This window comes from Empidonax traillii, unplaced genomic scaffold, assembly GCF_003031625.1.
Source record: "Empidonax traillii isolate 1590-97213 ecotype Southwest subspecies unplaced genomic scaffold, ASM303162v1 scaffold295:size639837, whole genome shotgun sequence".
NCBI classification, from domain to species: Eukaryota; Metazoa; Chordata; class Aves; order Passeriformes; family Tyrannidae; genus Empidonax; species Empidonax traillii.
The window spans coordinates 379,830-401,889 of NW_020955488.1; the positions used below are offsets into that span (position 1 = coordinate 379,830).

Below are 22,060 nucleotides of genomic sequence, written 5' to 3' on the forward strand. Positions count from 1 at the left end.
TCTGATTTATAGATGAGGAAAGCACTCTAAGAAGCAAAATGAAACACAGGCAACCGACTCCTAAAGAACAAGTGCCTTTAGCACCTGTCATGATGGCTTCCTTCAAAGTACTGTCACTCTGTGAGCATCACTGTGCTTCCATTCAGTGCCACACTTCTGGAAATAACTCTTCAAAACACGACATTCAAAAAATCCTGATGCTAACCAAGCACAAACTTTGGTTTGTTTGGGGCATGCTACTTAATTTTAATGTTAATTTATTCCACTGTGAGGCTTAAACCACCAGTGGACATTTTGTAAAAATGAAACCATGAGCTGTCTCCATGAAAATAACGCATGTGACAAGTCACTGGGTTGAGAGAACCTACGTGCATTACACGATAAAAATAAGTGCAAAGCCACATGTACACACCAAATCTACATTTTTATACTGAAAAATGTTTATCAAGAAGGTATTTTGTTCTTCCCCCTATATTATAACCATACACACCCAAAGGCAGAATCTTCTCCCATGTTCATTTTAAACTTCTTAACTGATGGAAGACCAGGTCCAAGGCAAAACCCCAAGCTTGAACTGCATGATAAGAAGTTAAACTTCAGCCTAACTCAGTAGTATTATATTTTCCTAGTCTTTTGGATATGTGCCGACAACACAAGCTTTAAACCTTCTCATCCTTTTCCCTAAATAAAGCAATCTGGGGCAGGTTAGCTTTAGTGGAAACTCAAACAATGAATTCCCAGAGCAAAGGCAGCAGACCATCCCCCTTATGAGGACATGAGAACACAGTCCTAAGTTCCAGTACAATCATCCTTCATGCTCAGTGTGCTGTAGTTTCCCCACCAGTACAATGGTACCAACAGGACTTCAGAGTGCTCCAGTTCACTATCTGCTCATACCCTGGAGTTATCTTGTTTGTTAGAAGTAACCTTTGAATTTTTAATACAATTAATTTGTAATATTTATTTAGTTATTTATTTAAAACACATCTTCCTGGAACAGTTTAAGAACTTTATTATGAGGCTTTTACAAGGAAAAAACAGCTAGTATTAAAGAGAAATAAGGAGCTATGACTTCACTAATAGTTACATGATCCTTTAACTACAAACTTTGACCTGGCTCTAGCAGCGTGGCCTTTATCAGCAGCAAGTCCCAGAAGTTGTCATTTAAAACAGTACTTGCCTTTCTAACTAGGGCTCAATCAATGAAACAAATTTAATTAATATTTTACATACAGTATATTATTACAATTGTGAATGAATGTATTGTTTGGAAAGTCTGAAGGAAAAGCTGGAAAGTCAAAGAATATCCTGCCCGAGGCTTCCATAGAGACAGACACAATAGTTATGACACTCCCATGGTATGTATGCCACAGATTTCTGCTTTGAGCACAGAATTCACAGGCATTAGAAAAGGTTTTTCAAATTTGAAATCTTTTATGATTCAAAATACTCCTGTTTTCTGGCTTGGCTATATACCTAAGGAGAAGGAAAAAGAGACAAGTAGTTTTAAATAAGGGCTAAGAAAGAGTGATCTGCACCCTGCAGCCCTTGGAGCTGCTATTTATCCTCCAGGCCCAATTCTTTGGAACTTACTGAAGGCTCTGGCACAGAGGCAGGGAGCCTCTCTGCCACTAGAGTAAAAGCAGAATGTCCCCTTGTCCCACAACTCACCTGAAACAAGACCCCTTGAAACAGCAAAGGAAAAAGCTCTTCCAGGACAGAGGCAGTCCCAGGGATTGCAAACAGGCATGGCACAACACAGGGAAACAGCTCTATGGAAAAACAGAGCCCCTTGATTTCTACTTGGCATACTGCACTCGCCTACAGGTGCTACTAGGGCTTCCTCAGCATTTCCCACATTTTCTGTGTGATTCTATGCTCTTTTTCCAGAAAGCTTTTGGGAAATCAATGCATTTGTCCTTGTGAGCAGAGTGGAATTGTGGAAAAGCAACAGATGGTCAGATGATGACCATACAAAGTTGTTCAGCCGGTAACACTCATGGCTTACCATCCCAAGCTGCCCTACCTACTCAAAAACTGGGTCATGAAAAGTGGGAAGGCTGATGAGTCCCTTTTAAGAGACTGAAGTTAGCTTCTGTTTGCAGTAAAAATATTGCCTTAGAGAGAAAACGCAGAGCATGTAGCTTTGGAGGGAGAGGGACCATAGGGACTAAACTGGAAGAAGTAATGGTGGATCAGTACCCTGGCATCCTGCAACCTGATTCTTCAACCTCTTTATGGGAAAGAAAAATAGAAACCTTAACACAGTGGAAGGAAAAATACATAAATCATATGGCACTTAAGGAGATCCAAAATGGTTATGGAGAGCTATTCAGATGTTTACATGTGATTAGGGATGAGTCAGCACTGAGAGCTAGTTAACTCCTTGCAACAAAAAGGTGAGCTCCACATCTGCTCAGCAGCATTATCCCAGTGCCACTGCTGCATGCTGGCAGGATGGCATCAGGCACCACAACTTTCAGCCCTTACGAATGACCAGCAGAGACTAAGATAGAGTACTGAGAGGAGAAATTTGAGTCCCACCAACGTGGCAGCAAACCTGTGGCACCTACCAGGTCCTTTCCTACCTGAGAAACAATCCACTCCTTCCTGCACCATCAGTGGCCAAGTTTACTGTGGCAATTCTTGAGGTCAGGCAACTTTGATTGGTATGAATTCTGAGGGCCGCTGCTCACATTTTCAAGCCTGTTTTTGTAACCAAAAGAGCCTGAAACAGTTTTCTGAAGCAAAAACTTACCTAATGGTACAGTTTTGGCAGTCAAAGCCTTAGGGACATTCCTATTGTTCCTATGCCTTAATGCAGGCTGCTGAAGCCCTGCTGAGCCAAACCAAGCAAGCTCAGCATGATCAGTCTGAACACCTGCACAGTTCACCGAGCGGAAACGGATGGCTCTCAGCAGAGCACCTTTCCAACCCCAGAGCAAGGCAGGGGAGAAGGAAAATCCTGGCTGAGAAGGAAGAACACAGACTAGCTGAACATAAGCTAGTTGATATGAAATGGGAGTGATTGACATAGTAATTGTAAGAGAAAAATCAAAATTAAACTGAAAGTAGGTCCAAGATTATATTAACTGATGAAAGATGCTGTTTTTTTTGACCAGGAGAGAAATGAGGACTCTTATTGCACTGTTGTTCAGGATGTTGTTCCTCAGTTGTTTCCTGAGCAGACCTGAACTGTACTTGTTGCATGAAGGACATGTAACAGGAATGGTCAACAAGATGATAACAGTGAAGAGTCTCCAAAACAGTAATGAAAAACCTAAGATTGTGAATACTTTAGAGTACAAACAAGCCCATGTTCTTTGCACCAATCAGTAACAAACCGTACTGGAAACAGGACAGAGTCCTTCAAAGTTCAAAATATCAAGGGTAATCCTTCTCTTGTACCTTGATGAGAGGAAAAAGAAAAACAGTCCCAGAAAGCTTATGGTATCCAGCAAGTGACAGAACTCTTGGTGCACTTAACAGCACCACCACCATATTGTGAGAGCAGTGCCCCTTCCCAGTGTTCTAGTGCTGCAGCACTGCCCATCTTCCTGTCCTGATGATGCACAGTGACACCATTAAGTTCCCACTTGGTACTGTAGAAACAGTCTTGCCTACCACTGTCAGCTGTGCTGGAGGAGAAAAATTAAACCCTATAAGGATAGAGCTAAAAATAATCAAGTTTAGTTCTGCAATTAGAGTTGAATACAGTAAAAGCTGCAACTTTCATAAAGACGACTCATGATTAGACATGATGTCACACATTAAAAATTTAATCCAAACAACTTGTCTGTTTCACTACAAATAGCAAACTTGAATGTCCTGGCAAACTGTAAGGACATGATTTACAAATACTAGGTAATATTTGGATCTTAGATTATAAGCAGTGCTCCAGTCTTTCTGAGAAATAAAAATGATTTCATTCTGGGCTTAACTTGGTCATTTCAACAGACCAAACTTCATCAGAGACATAAGCTGTAACTGTACATATTGAGCCCAATACATACAAAGTTTTGTTTTGGTCACAGACCACACAACTAGTGTCCACCCTTAATATTTCTTGTTGCTTTGAAGCTTTTTGCATTATGGTACTATTAGACTTCCAGTCAGGACTGGCAGTCTTGTAACCTCACAGCTTTAGAACTAAAATGGCTGTTAGTATTAACCACATGATGTGCAGATTCTGAAAAAGCAGTTTTGCTTTCTTTTCCTTGAATTCACATAACAAGTAATTGGCTACTTTTTCCAAACTGCTTTGCCCTACCACCTAACTGTTCCCCAGAGCCCTACAATGAAACTTGATCTACTGTTAACTTGTTTTTTTTAATGTAAGTTTGAAAAACTTCCAAATGAATGCCATTAACTCCATGTTTTGTGTGACAAGTAGCTATGACAGAGAGCAGGCCAGAGGATTGTGTATACTTACGAAGAAAACTCTTCGGATTCCATGTGCCAGTCTTTCTGTTTTTAGCTTCCAGACCAAAGGCAAAGGAGAGTTGAGAAGAAACACCAAAGGCTTCTGGTGAATATGCACCGATGAAATTGGATTCAAATGTAATGTGACCTACAGAGAAACACAGAAATATGTGAATACTTCCTGGAATTCAAAACAGTGAATCAAAAGTAATTTTTATATATATTATGACTTTTAGCATTCAGACCTCTTGACTCAAGATTACAGACTAATCTACTTCCACAAAAATCAGTCAACAGGGGAGAGAGAATATAAAATATGAAATAGTTAATGTTTGTGCTCTATGCTTGCAAAGCACTGTAAAGTGTTTAAGAAAACCTTGGCAAATGCTGATGAAAAATAGCTTATGCAAAAGGTCAAACCACTAAGCTGAGAGTTGGAGAACAAGGAGATAAAAAAGAACTGCAAAGCAAACTCTGATTTCTGGTTTCTAGATGGTAGCCTGGAAAGCTGGCTTAGAATACAAAACCTGATCTGCTGATTCTATTAGGGGCATAAATCTAGCCTGCAAAACAAATAAAACTAAACAAACAAAAAAGAGGAGGAACAAATCCAGAAACACAAGGAAGCACTACACTAGTTTATGGAAGAAATTCCAAAAGAAATTTTAACATACAATAGGGAAAGAAAATGCCTGTCTTCAGGGACTAAAATGATACATAGGGTAAAGAAAGTGGGCATCACAAGAGTGAGGCAACCTGTTACAGGTGGCTCTGAAGCAACCAGTTTGTGATTGCTGGAAGCCCCTCCTGCTCAGCTTGCTCAACTTGCACTTGATATCATAGTGTTTTTACAGCATCTAATAAGCTGTTCAAGCAGTGATTATTTAGCTTAATAGGTCATCCCATATTACAGGGAGTAACATTTAGTGTGCAAGGGAGAGATGATCTACCACTGACTGAGCAGAGAAGCTGATGTCCCACAATAATGGGTGACAGGCAGATTCCCTGACAGACAACCACAGCTCTTTCTGAAGAAGGTATAGAGGGAGCAAACACTAACACAACCACCAATTTGAGTGGTGGCAAACAAATGAGCATACAGGTAATTTAGAATTAATTATGTAGCCTGCTAAAGAATTTGAAAGCAGACCTGAGACCGTGTATAGTCTATTGTATGATTATTATATAATGGCAAGCAGCTATCTGTTTACCATTAAACATAGATTCATTTGGCAAACTAACCTGATGAAAGATAGCCACCAAACTGAAAATTAGGCAGCCATTACTGTTGAAAATATTTCCAAAAGAACAAGTTAGGGTGGAGGTTTTTTTATTTTTTATTTTCTTTATTCCCCCTTGAAAAGTTCACCATCACTGTGAGGCAAATGCCAAGACCTGGTCTCAGGCCTGACAGACGCCTGGAGGTGTCCACTACTCAAGAACTTGCAAAAAAGCTGGCAAGCAGCTGGCTGTGCTCTCATGCCAATGAGAAAGCAGTTCCTTACATTTGCAGAATGACTGACTGAGTTGCTCGTCCTCACAGTGGCACAGATATCAAATCCCACAGGCACACCTCTGGGGTACCAAGGACATCCCTGTCCTCCTCCTCTTCCTAAAGCTGACTAAAATTTGTTGGAAAACTGAATAAACCCGTATTTGTACTAAATCCAAGATGCTTTAAAGAACGAGCACCTCTCCCCATGAGCAGCTGAGCAGTGACAGCGGTGCCTGCAGGAAGGCCAGGCACTGCCACCTTCTGCCCACCACTGCCACCTTTGTCACCACTTGGCCCCTCCAGCGGAAGACCCAGTGGTATTTATGCATTTCCAAAAGAAAACACTAAGTACCACAGATTACCACAAACCACATTTCTCTTCATTTTCTGTCTCTAAAGAATACAATACCTCATTTTTGGAAACTGGAGGGTGTTAGCGCTCTCAATTCTAGTGGGAGAACAGAGACTTAAAATGCCAAACAGGCATGTTTTTAGCTATAGAAACTGTTTTACAGTATCAGCTATAGAGCCAAAGGAATTATGTTCGCTGAAAGTAAGAGAGAAAGTGAAATTATTTGTTTTATAGGGCTCCTGTTTTGTTGTTCTGTCTAGAAATGGCAAGGTGAAAGTAGAAAAGGTGTTTAGAACTGCTATTAAATTCACGACTATTAAAAAGCTTTTGTTAATTCTTGTGGGTTTTCAGCTGTAATCACTGCTAATTATTAATAAGCTGTTTAAACTATTAAATATAATTACCTTGTTCTGGATTTATGTTTTCTTACAAAGCAATAAAAATACTGTAATCTCAGTCGCCCAGCTATATCTTCTGTGTCCTTATATCTTGCTAATAAGAGTTCAGATTTTATTCTGATATTTTTTTCAGCTTCCAATGGCATAAAGTGCAGTCAACACACTTTCACGTGCAACAATAACTGGTTTCTTTTGATCCTAAAGGAAGCAAAGACTAATGCAAATATTGACGAAATGAGTTCTAGTATAGCTTATGAGCTTAAATAACCATGAATAGAAACCCTTGTGCACTGGCCAACAGGAGCACTGACCCTGGGCTTGCACCCTGGTTGTGTTTCTGTCAGAATGCCAAGTCAATGCAAAGAAATGGCTCCTATTAGAAACTTAACAAAAAAACCCTTGCTATTTAAATCCTCTGGTATTTATTAAAAGCAGGAATGATACATTAAATATAACACACTCTGAAAACACCATCTCAGAAACAGCTAGGCCAAGTACTTTGGGTAGTAAGGAAATGGAGAAGTATCTCTGTTTCAACTGATCTCAGACAAGTTTATTCAAAGCCAATATCTATCAGACAAGACAGATGTTTTAGACTTTATGAAGATTTCTTCCTGTTGGTTTGGTCACATGGGTGAGCATACAGAGCAATCACACTACCTTTGAGAAAAAATCAGAGATTCTTCTGCGACTGGAGCTACTCATCAGACTTCGTAGTTTCTACTCTTTTAGGTTTTTGAAATTAAATATGTATACAACACACATATATATGATTATTTCCATATAAGCACAGAAATAATCAATGAAGTTTGAGACATATTCAGAAGTGGTGATACATCTATCCATGCCTTTGGTTGAAACTGTAGGGTAAGTTACATCACGTAATGGAATTTTCCTACATTTCTGCCTGAAAAGTGCAGATCAAGAAGAGGTAGTCATCCAGTCACCTAGTCCATTTAAAAACCAGCTGCTATTGCTCTGCCCGTGTTATTTTAAAAACATATTAAGGAGACAGCACATGAACCAAGCAGACATCAGCACAACAACAGTGCAGGAAAACAAGTCAATGTGGTCCAACACATCCCTCATTCCCAATGAAGGGCTCATTTGATCACTGAGCTGTTGCACAGCCAACATTTTCATTATGCAATCAATAGCTAGGCCAGACCTTCTGGACATGTGTGTCAGCAATGATCCTCTCAGCAAGGCTCAACTTCAGCAGCTGTTTGTCAGAGGAAGTTCCTCTTCCAGACTCACGTCTGCCTTTTTGGTTCCCTTTTGGCACACACTCCTCCAAATAACACAGGACCAGCTTGTGAGGAATACAACAATTTCGACACAGGTGAAAAGTATAGATTAAAACTATTCTGAAAATCTCAAAACAAAACCTACAAATTCATTTGGGACATGAAGAAGTCATGCCATTTTTGCTAGAATGCATTTTTTCATACATGTTAAAAAAACTGGAAAAAAAAAAGTCCTAGCATTACCCCATTCAGAGGTGCCGTGTCTATCATATCTGTGCTGGCATTACTCAGCCAGCTGCATCTGTCTGTACCCACGCTGGTCACTGCCGGCTGCACAGAGTTCCTTTAAGGTCTCCAGCAGCTGCAAGGTTAAGGCGGCTGCAGAGGGTTCTGTCCCCAGAGATCCCAGTTTCACGGAGGGCTGAGTATCACCACAGAAACCAACTACAAAAACAGTCTACGGGCTCCTGCCCCATTACTCTGCTAAAGCAATTTGTACTACGTCAAAGGCAAGGACACAAACGCTGAAAACTGATCAAAGTAAATGCTGCTGTTAAAGTACCATTTTGTTTTGCTGACTTCAGGCATCAAATCACAGGCTCTGTGTTTTGTTCTAAAAAGATGAAAGTTAAGTGCCAAGGATTTGTAAGGTTGAATTAACTATTCCATCATGAAGACCTTCAGATAAATTCATAGCACATTTTCCAAAACAGCCATTACAAATTTGTGCTAATAAGCCAGGACAAAATACGCTGTGTTGTATTGAATTACACTGCCTAGGCTTGGACAGCTGTGCTCTAAAAAAGAAGAAAAAGAAAAGAATTTTAACTCTCAGATCACATAAGCACATTTTCTGACTTATAAGTGATGCACTAAAGATAGATTTATGACATCTTAACTCACTACTCTGCCGCAAAGATTAAATTAACTCATTCAAAGCAGGCAAAATTTAAAGCAGAAATCTGAAAATTTGTACCTATCCTTGCCCTAGGTGTTCTCACTCTTTTTGTTAGACAATATTTATAGGACATAATTTATCTTGGTATTACAACAGTCAAAGAAATTAATATGAAGAAACATAGCTTAGTTCACTTGTGTCTATTAATCAATATAGGAAGTTTAGAATTTCCCCTGAAATTCACTTGAAACAATACGATGTTGATACATTGGCCATAACAGAATTCAGTCAAGGATTAATCCATAAATCCACCTCAAGTGGTGGGATCTAGTACTGCACCACTTTTCAGAAGTTTATCAGTTACTCTGGGAAGGATCCTCTGGCCATTTTTTTTTATTTTTAAGATAAAAGCAAAGAAAAAAGATTTTCTTTAGACAGAAACCATGAATCCAAAATGGAACACTGGTTTTTTTTCCTCACCCTCATATTTTTGCTGTGCTCACTGAATATTGTGTTGCAGAGGTGATAGCAAGCCAGCTATAGTAGATCACAATGCCAAGCTTTCAGGAGCCAACAGTTGCCAAGAGAGAGATCACTGATTTTTCCCAGAAACGTAAAATATGTTCAAATGGTGTTACTGCTTGAAGGTAGTTTTGATCAAAGGGTTATAGATTTGCACTCTTAAATTAAGTGAGTGTATAAGCACTTTCCTATAAGCACAAGAGACTTCACTGCTTCCCTTCTGGGAAGGTTCTCCAATGCAGACTCCTTATTCAGAGAGGGAAAACACCAATTTTTTTGAAAACTCACTCCAGCAATGAGAAGGAAGATCTTCAAAACAGTATCAGAGAAACAACTAACTCCAGGAAAACTGCAATGCCATTTAAAACAAGCCCTCATACCCACTGACAGTTACTTTTTCTCCCACAGAACTCAACACTGTGCCCCCTTCACAGCCCTTACCACAAACAAGCCATGCTTTCTTCTCTGCCAGGCGAGCACTACTGGACCTGCCCCTTTGGGAGAGAGCAGCAGGGCTGCAGTGCATGGGGCATGAGAGAAGAAAAGGCCTTTTCTTTTTGCACTACTGCCAGGGTAAGGCATGACTCGGTCCCCAGGGAATGGGTCTGAGTCCCTGGTAGCATCCACCAGGTACATGGGGGACTGAAGTTTATTCCCAAGGCTCACGTAACACTGTAATTCTAAAATCGACTCTTTGTTTATTTTATCCTAAATATATGCTTGCAAATGGATTGACATTGCCTGGACCTTCTCACCCACACGGTACTGGGGGAATCAGATTGACTAAACAGCAATTATAGCTCAGTTGTAAAATTCATGGAAAAGATTCACCCCTGGCATAATTCCACTGAAGCTACTGGCATTAAACCAGAGACTGATGTGGTCCCATACATTATTTCATTAAAAAAATAGAGTCAACAGATTGTGCAATAGTATTGTTATGATCTACCACCCAGACTGGAAACCTCCAGTCAAAAAGTGGCTGGATGGGTCCATCAAAAAGAAGACAAGAGAAGAGAAAGGTTGATAAGGTCTACCCCAACTACGATCTATGGCCCATTGCACTTTTTTCATTAAGAAGTACTGTCAAAAAACTTTGACCAAAAGGTGTTTGAGGTTTCCTTTTTTTTTTCCCTCCCCATTTGTCCTGCAACAGAGGCTAAAGGTCATGGTGTGCTGTGCTAGACACAAAGAGTTTAAAAATCAAGTCCTGCAGCATGTGCACATGATATTAACAAACTACTCTGAATAATGCATGATGTTCCCAGAGGTGTCTTTAAAACGAAGGCACATTATTAATGATTCAGAGGAGAAATAGCAGCCCCAAAGCATGTGTTCAAAGGCATAACTAAGCAAAGCTCCCTTCGCCTTCAGTGAGGATGAAGCATCATTCCTGAATTTGGTACCTGTTGTATTCAAAGCCATTTTTAATGAAGATCTAAAGTTTACCATCAGAACCAGGTTGAAAAATCACCTGCCCATCAACTGACACAGTAGTTGTATATAACAGCCAGATGAGAAAGAGTCCATTTTTAGAATAAAAGCCTAAGAGCTTGCAGCATGTGCAAAAATTATCTGTAGCACCACGGTTTGGTCAATGGAAAGCCCACATCTATCAGTGCAACACTGGGACCACTTGGCCCATTCTGCCTGTGACCTGAACTAGATGCTCAGGCTTCCAAAGATTAAGTGAAACCATTTGTGCCATCTGCCCTTCTACAAAGCAGCCAGGCTTCCCAGCACTTCAACCCTAAAAACACAATGTTTCCCTCAGCTTTGCATAAATCAGTAGATGTCAATACCATTCACATGGCATATAATGAATCCTGAGGGGACAGTCCTCCTTTTATACATTTTGTGGGAAAATTTATTTTTGGCTTTAGATCTGTTTAAGGGCACACGATCCATTCCTGTGAGCCACAAGTACAGCATCTCCCTTACTGTTTGTGGCCTATTCAAAAAATGGTACCACATCAGACTAATTTTTGCTTTAACAATTAAGATAAAAGACTCATACAAAAATGGGACAACTTCCCTGGCAATATTCTGTTCTGCACTTACGTGCACATCTTTGCAGATCTAAGCTTTTCCTCGGTTCATCGCCCGGGCTGCAAAGTTTAATTTTATACCCTGTTCCCTTCTCCCATCCCTAGACTACTACCAGGTAGTTGTGTAACAGAGTGCCAACACCCCGAAGATGAAGCAGGTAGAGAGCGGGTTAACTACTGTGTTGGAGGATATACAGCACATACTAAAAAGCAGCTCCAGTCCCAAAGGAAATGCTTCTTAAACTGATAGATAAAAGACAGATGACACATTTCTGCCAGAACCGTTTTCCTTAAATGCATTTGGGGCATTCTGAGCAAATCTACACACACTTTTCCAGGTAAGCAAAAGTTTCCACTGCCTGTATTTTCAGCAAGTTAGATAGGTGCTAGCCACCCAGCCAGAAATTATACAGCTGCACTAGTGCATCACTACAGTACTGATACATCTTGCCTCTCAACAGGTCCTGTTAGTCATTACACAATGTCTTGAGAACACCATGGCACAACTGGAATCTGAACACAGAATTTCCAAATCTCAGGGCAAATCTGGCATAGCTTAACATCATACTTTCCACTGTTTCATGAGCTGCAGGTGAGGAAGGGGAGGAAGGCTGAGATAACAGGGCTTCAGAAAGAAAATATTACAAACAATCACGAAAAAGGTGACAGACTGCAGGATGAAGGACATTTGAAAGCCCCTACACACAAAACAATTTGGTCCTCACAGGTTTTGCAGCTGGAAACACAGAGAGCCAGATGACTGGGAAAAAGAAACATCATTCTACAGGTGTTTTTAAAGAAGCACTGTCACACAGGCAAGTACAAAATGCAGAGTTCATATCCTGACTGAACACACTAAACTAAATTTTTGCTTTCCAAGCCAGAGCAAAGAACAGCATGTGTGCATGAGTCATAAAAAACAGAAAACCCAGCAACAGCACCAGATTTAGGAAACAGTTTTGTTTACTTTATTGTCAATAATCCACCAAGCCAAGTAAGAGTTGGTGCAAACGCGTATCTGTAACACGTATGCTCACAAATAGTATTAGAAATTAAATACAGAGGAAACTGGTTTCAGAAGATTAAAAATAACTGTAACCAATGTTGTCTCTCTACTCCTGTGGGCAGCTCTTCTGTCTTCCCAAATCTTCTCTTATTTCCAAACTTCAAAAAGTAATCAGAACTTTTCGTCTCTGTACAAACAAAACAGTATTTGGGAAATAGAGAGAAACACTGAGAGAGAACCAACTGCTGCTCCCTGCATGCAGTAATTTTCCATGTAGATTCAGGTGCATACTGAGCGTCCAATTTGCCTTATTGCAAGTATCACTTGAAAGCCAACCAGTGGACAAAAGAATGCATGTTCCAGTGCTCTATTCTGAAGAGACACTTACAAAGCAAGTACCACTGTGCAGAATTCTCTGCAAAACCAATGTCACATAGAGTCACCTTTGCCAAGAGGCCTCAAAACCCCACTTACATATTCACATGCACTAGCACATCGTGTTCGTGCAGAAGAAATGAACACTGTGCTTCCTTGAGAGATGATGGAAGAGTGAGCCAGAACTTCAAACAGTCTTCAGCCTAAGAGAATATTGTTTATCTCCAGAAAGGTGACAACTTTTAATACTTTTCCCTCACTGATGACATTTGAGTCATTACCAAATACTACTTCTTATCTAGAAATGCTACTGCCACCATCATGTCTACTACATACAGCATGAGCTACACTCGTAATAAAAACATTTATTTTAAATTTCCACGGCAATTGTTGAAGAAACAGGATCAGCTATGAATTACAAGTAATTCCTTCAAACTTTTTCAAGCAATTTAAGTTTCAGATGTTTGTACCTCCCGGTGGTGCTATTTTCACATCTTCTCCTTTAAATAAAAAGTTATCCTACTGTAGAAGTACTCTTTTTTTCACAGGGAAAGTAAGAGACTCTTGTAGAGAAAGACAAACTTGAGTGTTATCAAAGTGTTATCAAAAGCAAGATCTACATAAAAACACCCAGTCAATTAAAACACTTGTTCTTTTATCTTGCCACTGCATGGTTTGATGTTTTCAGCTGATACAGGAGCATGGTTGTCAGGCACGGCAACCTCCACACAACTTACGTTGGAAATTTTCCCCTATGTTGCCAGGTTGAAGGAGAAGGACTTCATTACTTCCAGCTTTTGGTTCAAACAGGCACTCCAGAGAACAACATAAATGCAACCACTCATGACAAGCGTTGCTCCAACATCTCACACACACACACACAGGAGCCCAAGCTAGACTGGAACCTGACCATGGGGTTTGTGATATAAACACACTCCTGGAAATGTCATCACTTCCTAATTATCTTTTCTTGGGGAAAGTAACTACAGACAAAGCAGTAATTTATAAATACTCTAAGGCATGCCAGATAGAAGCTTTGAAGGAACTGGAGACCACAAATGTGAATCGCGGTTTATGATCAAAAAGCAACACACTTCCATCTGCCTGAAAGAACGTACGAGCCCATGCACACAGTGCGCTTACACACACAAGCCAGCGAGAGAGAGAGGAAGAAGAGCAGCAGCAGCCCCCTTGCTCTCTACAATCCTGCAACAGCACATCAGTACCTGTGGGCACTTGCAGCAGAGGAAAACAAGAGTCCAATTTTCAGCCTCCAACAGGACATTTTAAACAGCAGTCAGCAAAACCAAAAACCGTGAGCAATCAGAAAACTCCTTCTGACATTTTTCCTTCTGAACTCGTTTGCCTTCTGTGGTAGGCCTTGGCATGGCTTCAGACACCGCTCCACAGAGCTCTCTGAACTAAGAACAGGGCTCACTTTCTGCACACAGCAAACAGCCTCATTTATAAAAACAAAAAATATCAAGGGTTTGCACAGTACTTTCCAAGTCATGAGATATCACTGCTGCCTCTTTAAGGGCAGTCACACAACAAGCCATGCTCCTGCAGGACACCCGGCTCTGTACAAACAGGCTCCTCTGGCCAACACAGCACTTCCTCTGGCAGTTCTGGTGGGCAGAACTTGAAATGATTGCCAAATCCAATGACCAGCAAATCCTGAGCTGACTAAAAACAACCCACAAGACTGCAGTCCAGACAAACAAAATGAAAAAGCCACATTAAAAAAAAATCAGGATTTGATGCAAGCACAGATGCTTCGAAGTACAAACAGAGAAGAGGGGGAAGTGTATTGTGAGGGCTTTTGAAAAACAAGCAAACTCCACTTCTTAAAGACATAGGAATATCATGTTCATCAATCAAGGCAATTAAGACATCAGTGTCATTTCAGTGTATCAGCTGCATGGGAGTGGCAGCTTTCAGCAGACATGGCATTATCTGAGACAGACCCTGAATGATTACAATTTCTGTGTAGCATGCTGCCAGTATCTTTTAAGCTTTCTAAGGTCCATCGTGCTTAATTCCTGATTCAGTCCAGCACTCCAGCCCAGAAAAGGCTCTTGGGCAAGCCTGTGTGCAAAGGGAGTAACAGCAGCCTGCAAAACAACCCTGGTAAGCCACTGGAGCTACCACAGGCTGTAAGGCAAGCTTTGGAAAATACCCAGGATCAGAGATGCATGTGATGAGGAACTACTGCTTTCCAAGTAACAAATACAGGGTGTTCCTGGAGTATGTCTGCCACAGCGTCACTCACAATTTGACTCCGAGACCTCCCTGGCACAGAGCACTGGTGAAAGCAGTAATTCATCTGGACTTTCTGTTTTTGATCTGATGTAGCACCGTTCCCTCAAAAACACCATGCAAGAAGATTGCAATAAAAAGCAGTAGTCAACCTCAAATTTGACACAGAGGTTTGCAGGTGGTCAAATGCATTTTCTACTGTCCCTCTGAAGGTCTTGTTTGGACTGATAATGTTGCCTCTGCAAAACTTCATGAGCCACAGATCATCAAGGAACAAGTAGTAATAGGGTGAAGAGATCAAGTCAACCTTAATGGCGTCACATAAGAGTGGAGCCGGCCAAGTGAAGAAGCTGAAGGTTCAAAACCCCTCTACATACTGGCATTGAAACTTATGAGTCTGCTGCCATAGCTAGACATCCACTCCTGCCGCCAAGCTAAGGGGGTCAAAATGTGTAGAGGCAGGAACAGCAAAATACCCTTGCAATGTTCAGATCCAGTCTGCACCTTAGCAGAGGAACAGTGCATTGTTTTATTTCTCAAAGCTTCTTCTAAAGCAGCAAATATTTCAGTTCAAAGCAAAGGCCTCTTGACCTACCAGAAATACTATTTATACCCACGTGCAGCAGTGTGTACCTATCCAAACAAATGAATAGGTAACAAAACCCTCACTAATTCCAGCTGTCGAATAACAAACCTTGAATTCCCTTCCTGCCTGCTGTCAGCAAAAGACCTCCAGGCCCCCCTCTGACCATGGCACTAGTGCCACAGGTCAGCATGTTTAAAATACAACCAGAAAGTGGCCCCCTTATCCAAGCTGAATCTCAAGGTTGTTCCTGGATCTCGGGATGTCTGAGCATGAAACAAAACATTTTTCCCTGACACAGCCTTGGGTAAGGCTGTTGTGGTATTAAACTTGTGAAAACAGCTAAAACAAACACATTGGGAAACACAGTAAATACCTAGAATAATAGGCAAAATGAACTAGATTTTCATCACCCAGATCTTCATAGTTCTAAAATACAAACCCATCATGATACAGAAGAATTATCCCGAATTCAGGATACTCTGTAAGTCATAATGTAGAAATACATTATTAGGTGACTGTTTCAGAGTCCTTCCCTGTTCCACTTTTTCAGCTTAGAGGATCTCTTCAGAATGTACCTAAATAGTGGACTGAAATAATTTTGCTCATCAATTTACAATTTCTAAGTGGGTCAGCTCAGTACCTCAGATACATCACTAACAAGTATCAGGCTAATTATAATTAACCTGTTCAAGGAACTAACATCAGGTTTACTCTCAAGGGAAACTTTTTAAAATTATTATTAAATTGTTGCCAAGTAACACTAATTAAGTAGTGGGGAAAAAGGTCTGTCAAATTATTACAGCCTCAGTGGCATTACTCAAAATTATAAAAAATAAAGACAAGTCCTTGATTTTCCTGACTTCATTTCACATAACACATGTTAAACATCTGTATCAGGCATAACATCTTAAAGGTCTTGAGGATGAGGATGTCAACGAAAACAATAGTGAATCCATTGCCAGGAACTCTGATTTCATGTATTCATATGTATTCAATCCTAAGTATTCACATGAGATTAATTTCACATGCCCCTCCTTCCCCCCTTTAACTATTTCAATTGGGACTGTTTGCCTAAAGCAGCTCAGGGAAATTCAACTGAAAGGCATAATAAAAGAGTCCTTCATTAACTTAGGACTTGATAATACATCTAAGGAGCGACTTTCATCTTAAAATTTTTTCGCCTTTCTATACACATTTTTCTGGTGCAAATCCCTAGTGTTTCCAAGTGCCTCTGCAAAAGCTAATTCTTTCTCAGAACAAGAGGTTCCATGAGAAAGCAACTGTCTCCTTTCTAAAAACTGGGAAAATGAAGCGGTGAAGATACCCAAAGCCAAAGAGAAAGTTATTGTAAGAGTTCAGTAGTTCCTGGCATTCAGCTGAGACCCAGATCAGTACAGAAATGCACACACGCACTCACTTCCCCAGGAATATTTGATCAAATAAAACAAACAGAAAAGGCTTGCATTTTTCATGCCAAGTTCAATATAAACACTTGAGGCTATTACATGCACCCGTATTCTATTTCCTATGATAAAGCATGGCCAAATATGAATTGTGATAAAAGACATTTCTAAGAAATACTTGAAAGAGATTGGAACTTGGGGGGTTCTTACTTGAAGAAAGTGTCTTCCCAGTTTTAACATATGAGATGTCACCCCAACAGGGATTAATGAAATAAAATACAAACAAATTCCTTGAAGATCATAGATATGATTACAGCATTTGATGATATGACCTTACATTTAACAGATTTCAACCTTAACATGAAAGTGCTAAATTACTGATTCAGTTTTGCAAAGACTGTTCAGAATACATAATCCTATACATTTCCAGTCTGTCTTTTTTTCTTCCTCCGACCTCCTGCCCCAGTTTACAGGGAAGAAAAAGCAGCCAAACCTTACTAACCTTTACTGAAAAGCCAGAGTGTGTTACAGGAGGACCACATACTCCCCCCTGCCTTGACCCTCCCCTCACATGAGCCACCCCCCCAATGTTTAAATTTTCAAACCCTTGTTGTCTATATATTCTACACAAGTGTCAAAGTCAGTTAAATTAATGCATACATGTACGTTGCATATTTATGAGAACCAGGATAACTGCACAAGGATGTTTAATGCATGAGCCCTCCAAGGAATTTGCTAGGGGAAGTTTACACTCCTCCCAGAAAGTAAGGAATGTGTAATTTAGCAGCATTCTAGCACAGGGCAGGTTAAAAGCAAAACAAAACCCGGTCTCCTCCCCCAAAGCAAGCCTTCACTTAAAGATTTTCAGATCTTGCATTTCTTATTATCAGAACTTCAGCCAACCTCTGAGCAAATACAGGATTTATTTTAAACACGCTTTCGATGCTGCTAAATCTAACTAAGGTACTGTCAAACAAAAGCACTGATTTCATTCTGGAGTATACTGGAAATACTGTGTGACAAACAGATCTCTACCTTTGCTATCAGCATTTGCAGGCAACAGGAAATACCTCAGCTGGTAAATCAAGCTCATGTAACTTGAGGTGATGGATACTTTCTACTTTTAGACAGAAAGCCACTCAGAATTGGTTTTGCAATAATGGAAAAGATAACATTTGCTCTGCTTTGTTCTCAGAGTCTGATTCTATAAGTAAAATCTGATCTTTCCAAGTTGTTTACACTCTTCTGTTCGACACTGTTGCCAGCAAGCCTTGCTCCAGCTTCCTGTGCGTTTTTAGAGCAGCCATCTCCAAGGGCTGGGACCGGGAACTGAGTGGGAAATGGGAGGAGGAGGTTAAGGACTACAAATCATGAAATATATTCTGTGCCCTACACTTTGGTGTATCCCTGAAGTACAGAGACAAGACAGCTTAGGGGCAAACTGCTTTCTTACCATAAGCACATCAGAGGAGGCACAAGCAGCCACCTTCTACTCGACAGCAAGTATTTTTATTCAAAGCTAAATATTTAAATCTTCTACCATTCTGTCAAGCTGATGAGGCAGTAGGGGCACAGCCTGCACCCTCGTGCATGATTCGCTCATGCTGTGCGTGCACACAACTGCAAAACTGCCCTCTTACGTCAGCAGCGCCAGCGGCACCAGAGGGAAATTTGGGTTTATGCAAATGTGCACTTGGCAGTTGATTCCCTCTGGTCTCTCGGGAGGTACAAGCTCCATCTGCAGCCTACTTAATCCCATCCCTGAGCACCCTTTAGTAACTAAGAAGTTCCAAATTCCCAGTACCATGTCCCCACAGCAAGGACACTCTTCTGCCTATTTTCATCAAAAATCAGCATCTTTGCTCTCTCATTACAAGTTCCCTAATTGTGTACACATGTTGCTCTCAAAGGACACAGTACTAAGGATTTGTGTGTGTAACACTGTAAGAACATGAACTAAGAAGCTCAGTTGTCATAGCCTGCAATGTTTTCTTTGCACTTTGGCACTCTGTTTTGATGCGTTTTGAGAGTAAACAACAGCACAGCATAACTTAAAATCAAAAATTTTCTTCTTGTGCTATTGCTTTCAGAACAGTTATAGTTCTGGCCAATCCCTTTGAGTGCAACACACAAAAGTAATTGGACACCATAGCCAACAACACTTGCTTTCTGTTCAGCAGCCCCCCCTCGGTGAAGCATTAAGGCTGCATTACAGAGGTAAAAGAATCTGCATTTCAGTATTTGTATATAGTGGTCATGGCAGGGATCCAAAGGTATTCATGTTAATTTACAACACATTTAGGTAAATGATCTGCTTTTGAAGACAGCCAATTCTGCAAAGGCCTGTTGGAGACTAAATCTGTTTCTTATTTCCTTTGCCCACCCCACCACCTTTTTTAAGTATACTTCATGGCTGTGAAAGGTGATGGAGAGGGTGGCTGGGTATGGAAGCAGCTTACTTGCACAACATGCAAAGCATAGGGACAATATTCATGCAAATTGCACGTGCTTCTTTGTCGTATTTTGGTGACAATTCAGAAGTACCTTTATTCAGCAAATGAATGTATAACAATGCCATTTGCAGACACGCTTGTCACCAGGGACAAAAAGTAATTTCCCCTTTACCTCTCTTTCGTGATGGCCAAGACCCTCCTCAGGGTTTCTGAGATTGAGGATGTGCACTTCTTGTGGCAGGTTCGTCGTGCCTCGGCTTGCACAGCCAGATAAGACGGTAAAACTTTCCAATAAGGCATGGACTGGGTGTGAATTGTTAACAGGCGATAAGACACATTCACTGAGAGGCACAGGACCTGAAGAAGAAGACATAAATACACATTATTTGGAGAAAAAAGCAATACATCATTTACACTTGTCGAATAATGATCATCCTTTTGTTCAGAAAACCCACAGGAACAGAAGCAGAAGCTTCGTGTTTGTTCTCCGCAAAATGAAGACATTTATTCCTTTTGCCCTTTCAAGTTCTCCTGAATATGCTACTCATTGGTTCATTTCTCTCTGAAAGTCTAAATGTCAAGTACGGATTCCAAAATTGAAGGTAGTCTTTTGGTTACCACAGAGGAATCCAAGGAGAAAACAAACCACCACCAGTGATAACAGTCAGAGGAACTGGTTTGTCTTAGATGTGAATTATTTGTTTGTGTCAGACATTGTTATCTCCAAACACTGAAAAATGCTTTCACGTATATATAACAATGAGAAGTTAATCTCTACTATAAAGGTAATTACACCAGGAAGGATTTGGGTGAGCTGGATTTATTGCTTTTGAAGCAGAGCTGATTTATAGTGAACATCGTTCAAATACATTGTACAAAACAGCAGGCATCTGTCACATGATAAAATGAAATGTTTGTTTACTGAGTCTATTTTGTGTCTGACAGCAATTATCTACACTGATAACAGATATCTAGTCCAAAACAGAGTGTACGCCCTTTCAAATAATCACCACAGCATGATGTAGTGCCATACTCTTATATAGTACGTGAGACCGTGTGATGTGATGGAGCAAGATAGCACAAAGGCTGAAACATACCAAGCAGTTTACATTTAAACTATATCTCAGGAAACTAAATCAAGACAAATATTTATGAAACACAGCCCTGCTTTTCCAAAACTGCTCAAACTCACCCCTGACAGTAACAGATACAGCAGGTTTTTGATCGAGAAGGTCACAGAAGAACATAATTGACTTAACCCCCAATTTGCACCAAAGTCACTCAGATAAGAATTAGACTCACATGAACCAGTCAGTTCAGAGGCTGCCAGGCATAAAAAGGAAATATAAGCTAGAAGTATATTTTTTTTTCCAGATAGTGTACATCTGCAACTGAAGTAAAATGCCTCTTTTGAATAAAGTTCAAAATTAAAGAAAATCCTCCGCTGATCAAATGGCAGAGCTCTGTCTGGTTTTGTCAAGTCTAGAGTCAGATATTAAAGCACTAGAGATCATCTGACTTTGGTGTACACCAATGTTTAATTATATTAGCACTGACCTACACTTTACTGGTTAAAACCACAGTTTTTTCAAGATACAGTTTGCAGATGAGCATTTATTTAGGAGTCAAAGAGACAGTCTTAAACCAGACTATTTGGAAGAAGCAAAGCCCCTGAGCACAGTGAGATTTCTGCAGTGCCTCAGGCCACGTGTGCCTTGTCCTGGCAAACTGGCCGTTCCTGAAACCCACCAGTGCATAGAGCATGTCCTACCAGCTCCCACAGAGCAGGAATGTTTGTAAAGGCAATGCTCAAGGCACAGATTACGCATGCCTGTGCTTGGGGTACAGAGCATAAACAAACTTTCTGCTCTCTAAATGAGGAGCTTGGCAGTAGCACTGACCACCAGCCTGGAGGACTTGAAGTTTTTGGGGTTTTATTTAACTCCTTTTAAAGAACACGCACACAAAATGGGATCAGTCCAAGTAATGATATTCAGTTTAAAAAAAAAAAAAAATCCATTAAAAAGCTGCCCTTTGTAATGTTTAAAGAAATATTTAGAATTGTAACAATAACAAATAACACAACCAGTAGAGAGGCCGCATTTTCCTGATGTACAGGACGAGACCAGAGATCCTGCTAACCAACTAGCCCAGCCACTGATGTGTAAGTCCTGCAGCAGATCGTGTTATACAACCTGCAAAAAAAGCTCTTCTAAACTGTACAAGGATTTCTTGAGCTAGGGAGCAAACAGAGCGCCAAGCAACACTTCTTCATTGAATTGTTTCTTGCAGACCAGAATAGAGTTCATGTTTAAGATGCTTCAATCATAACACACAACACACACAATGAACAAGGTGTAAGACTGAACAAAATCAGAAATGGAGTTGCTGACAAAAACTTGAGCTTTCCTTAGCAAAAGTTCAGGAGAAAGAGCTAATACCTCCTTTGTGATTTCCTTGTGAACACCTATTTCCATGCAGTAAAAAATTAGAGAAGACATCTGGATATTCCCCTCACTTCCTACAAGGACTCATCCGCAGGAAGATGATGGTGACTGGTACATTCAGGCTCTGCCTCCCTACCAAATGTATGTTA

The 22,060-nt window shown here is 40.5% G+C and overlaps 1 protein-coding gene across 4 annotated transcripts in view; it reads right to left on the reverse strand.

The window, feature by feature from the left end:
- The window catches only part of TGFBR3 (transforming growth factor beta receptor 3), a 112,380-nt gene that overhangs the window by 41,817 nt on the left and 48,503 nt on the right, over window positions 1-22,060 (reverse strand). For all 4 annotated transcript variants that reach the window (XM_027890722.1, XM_027890723.1, XM_027890720.1 and 1 more), the window contains exons 3-4: window positions 19,637-19,821; window positions 4,433-4,570 (exon numbers count right to left, since the gene is read on the reverse strand). In XM_027890722.1, coding sequence (XP_027746523.1) covers window positions 4,433-4,570; window positions 19,637-19,821 — 323 coding nt within the window. The remainder of the gene's footprint in view (window positions 1-4,432; window positions 4,571-19,636; window positions 19,822-22,060) is intronic.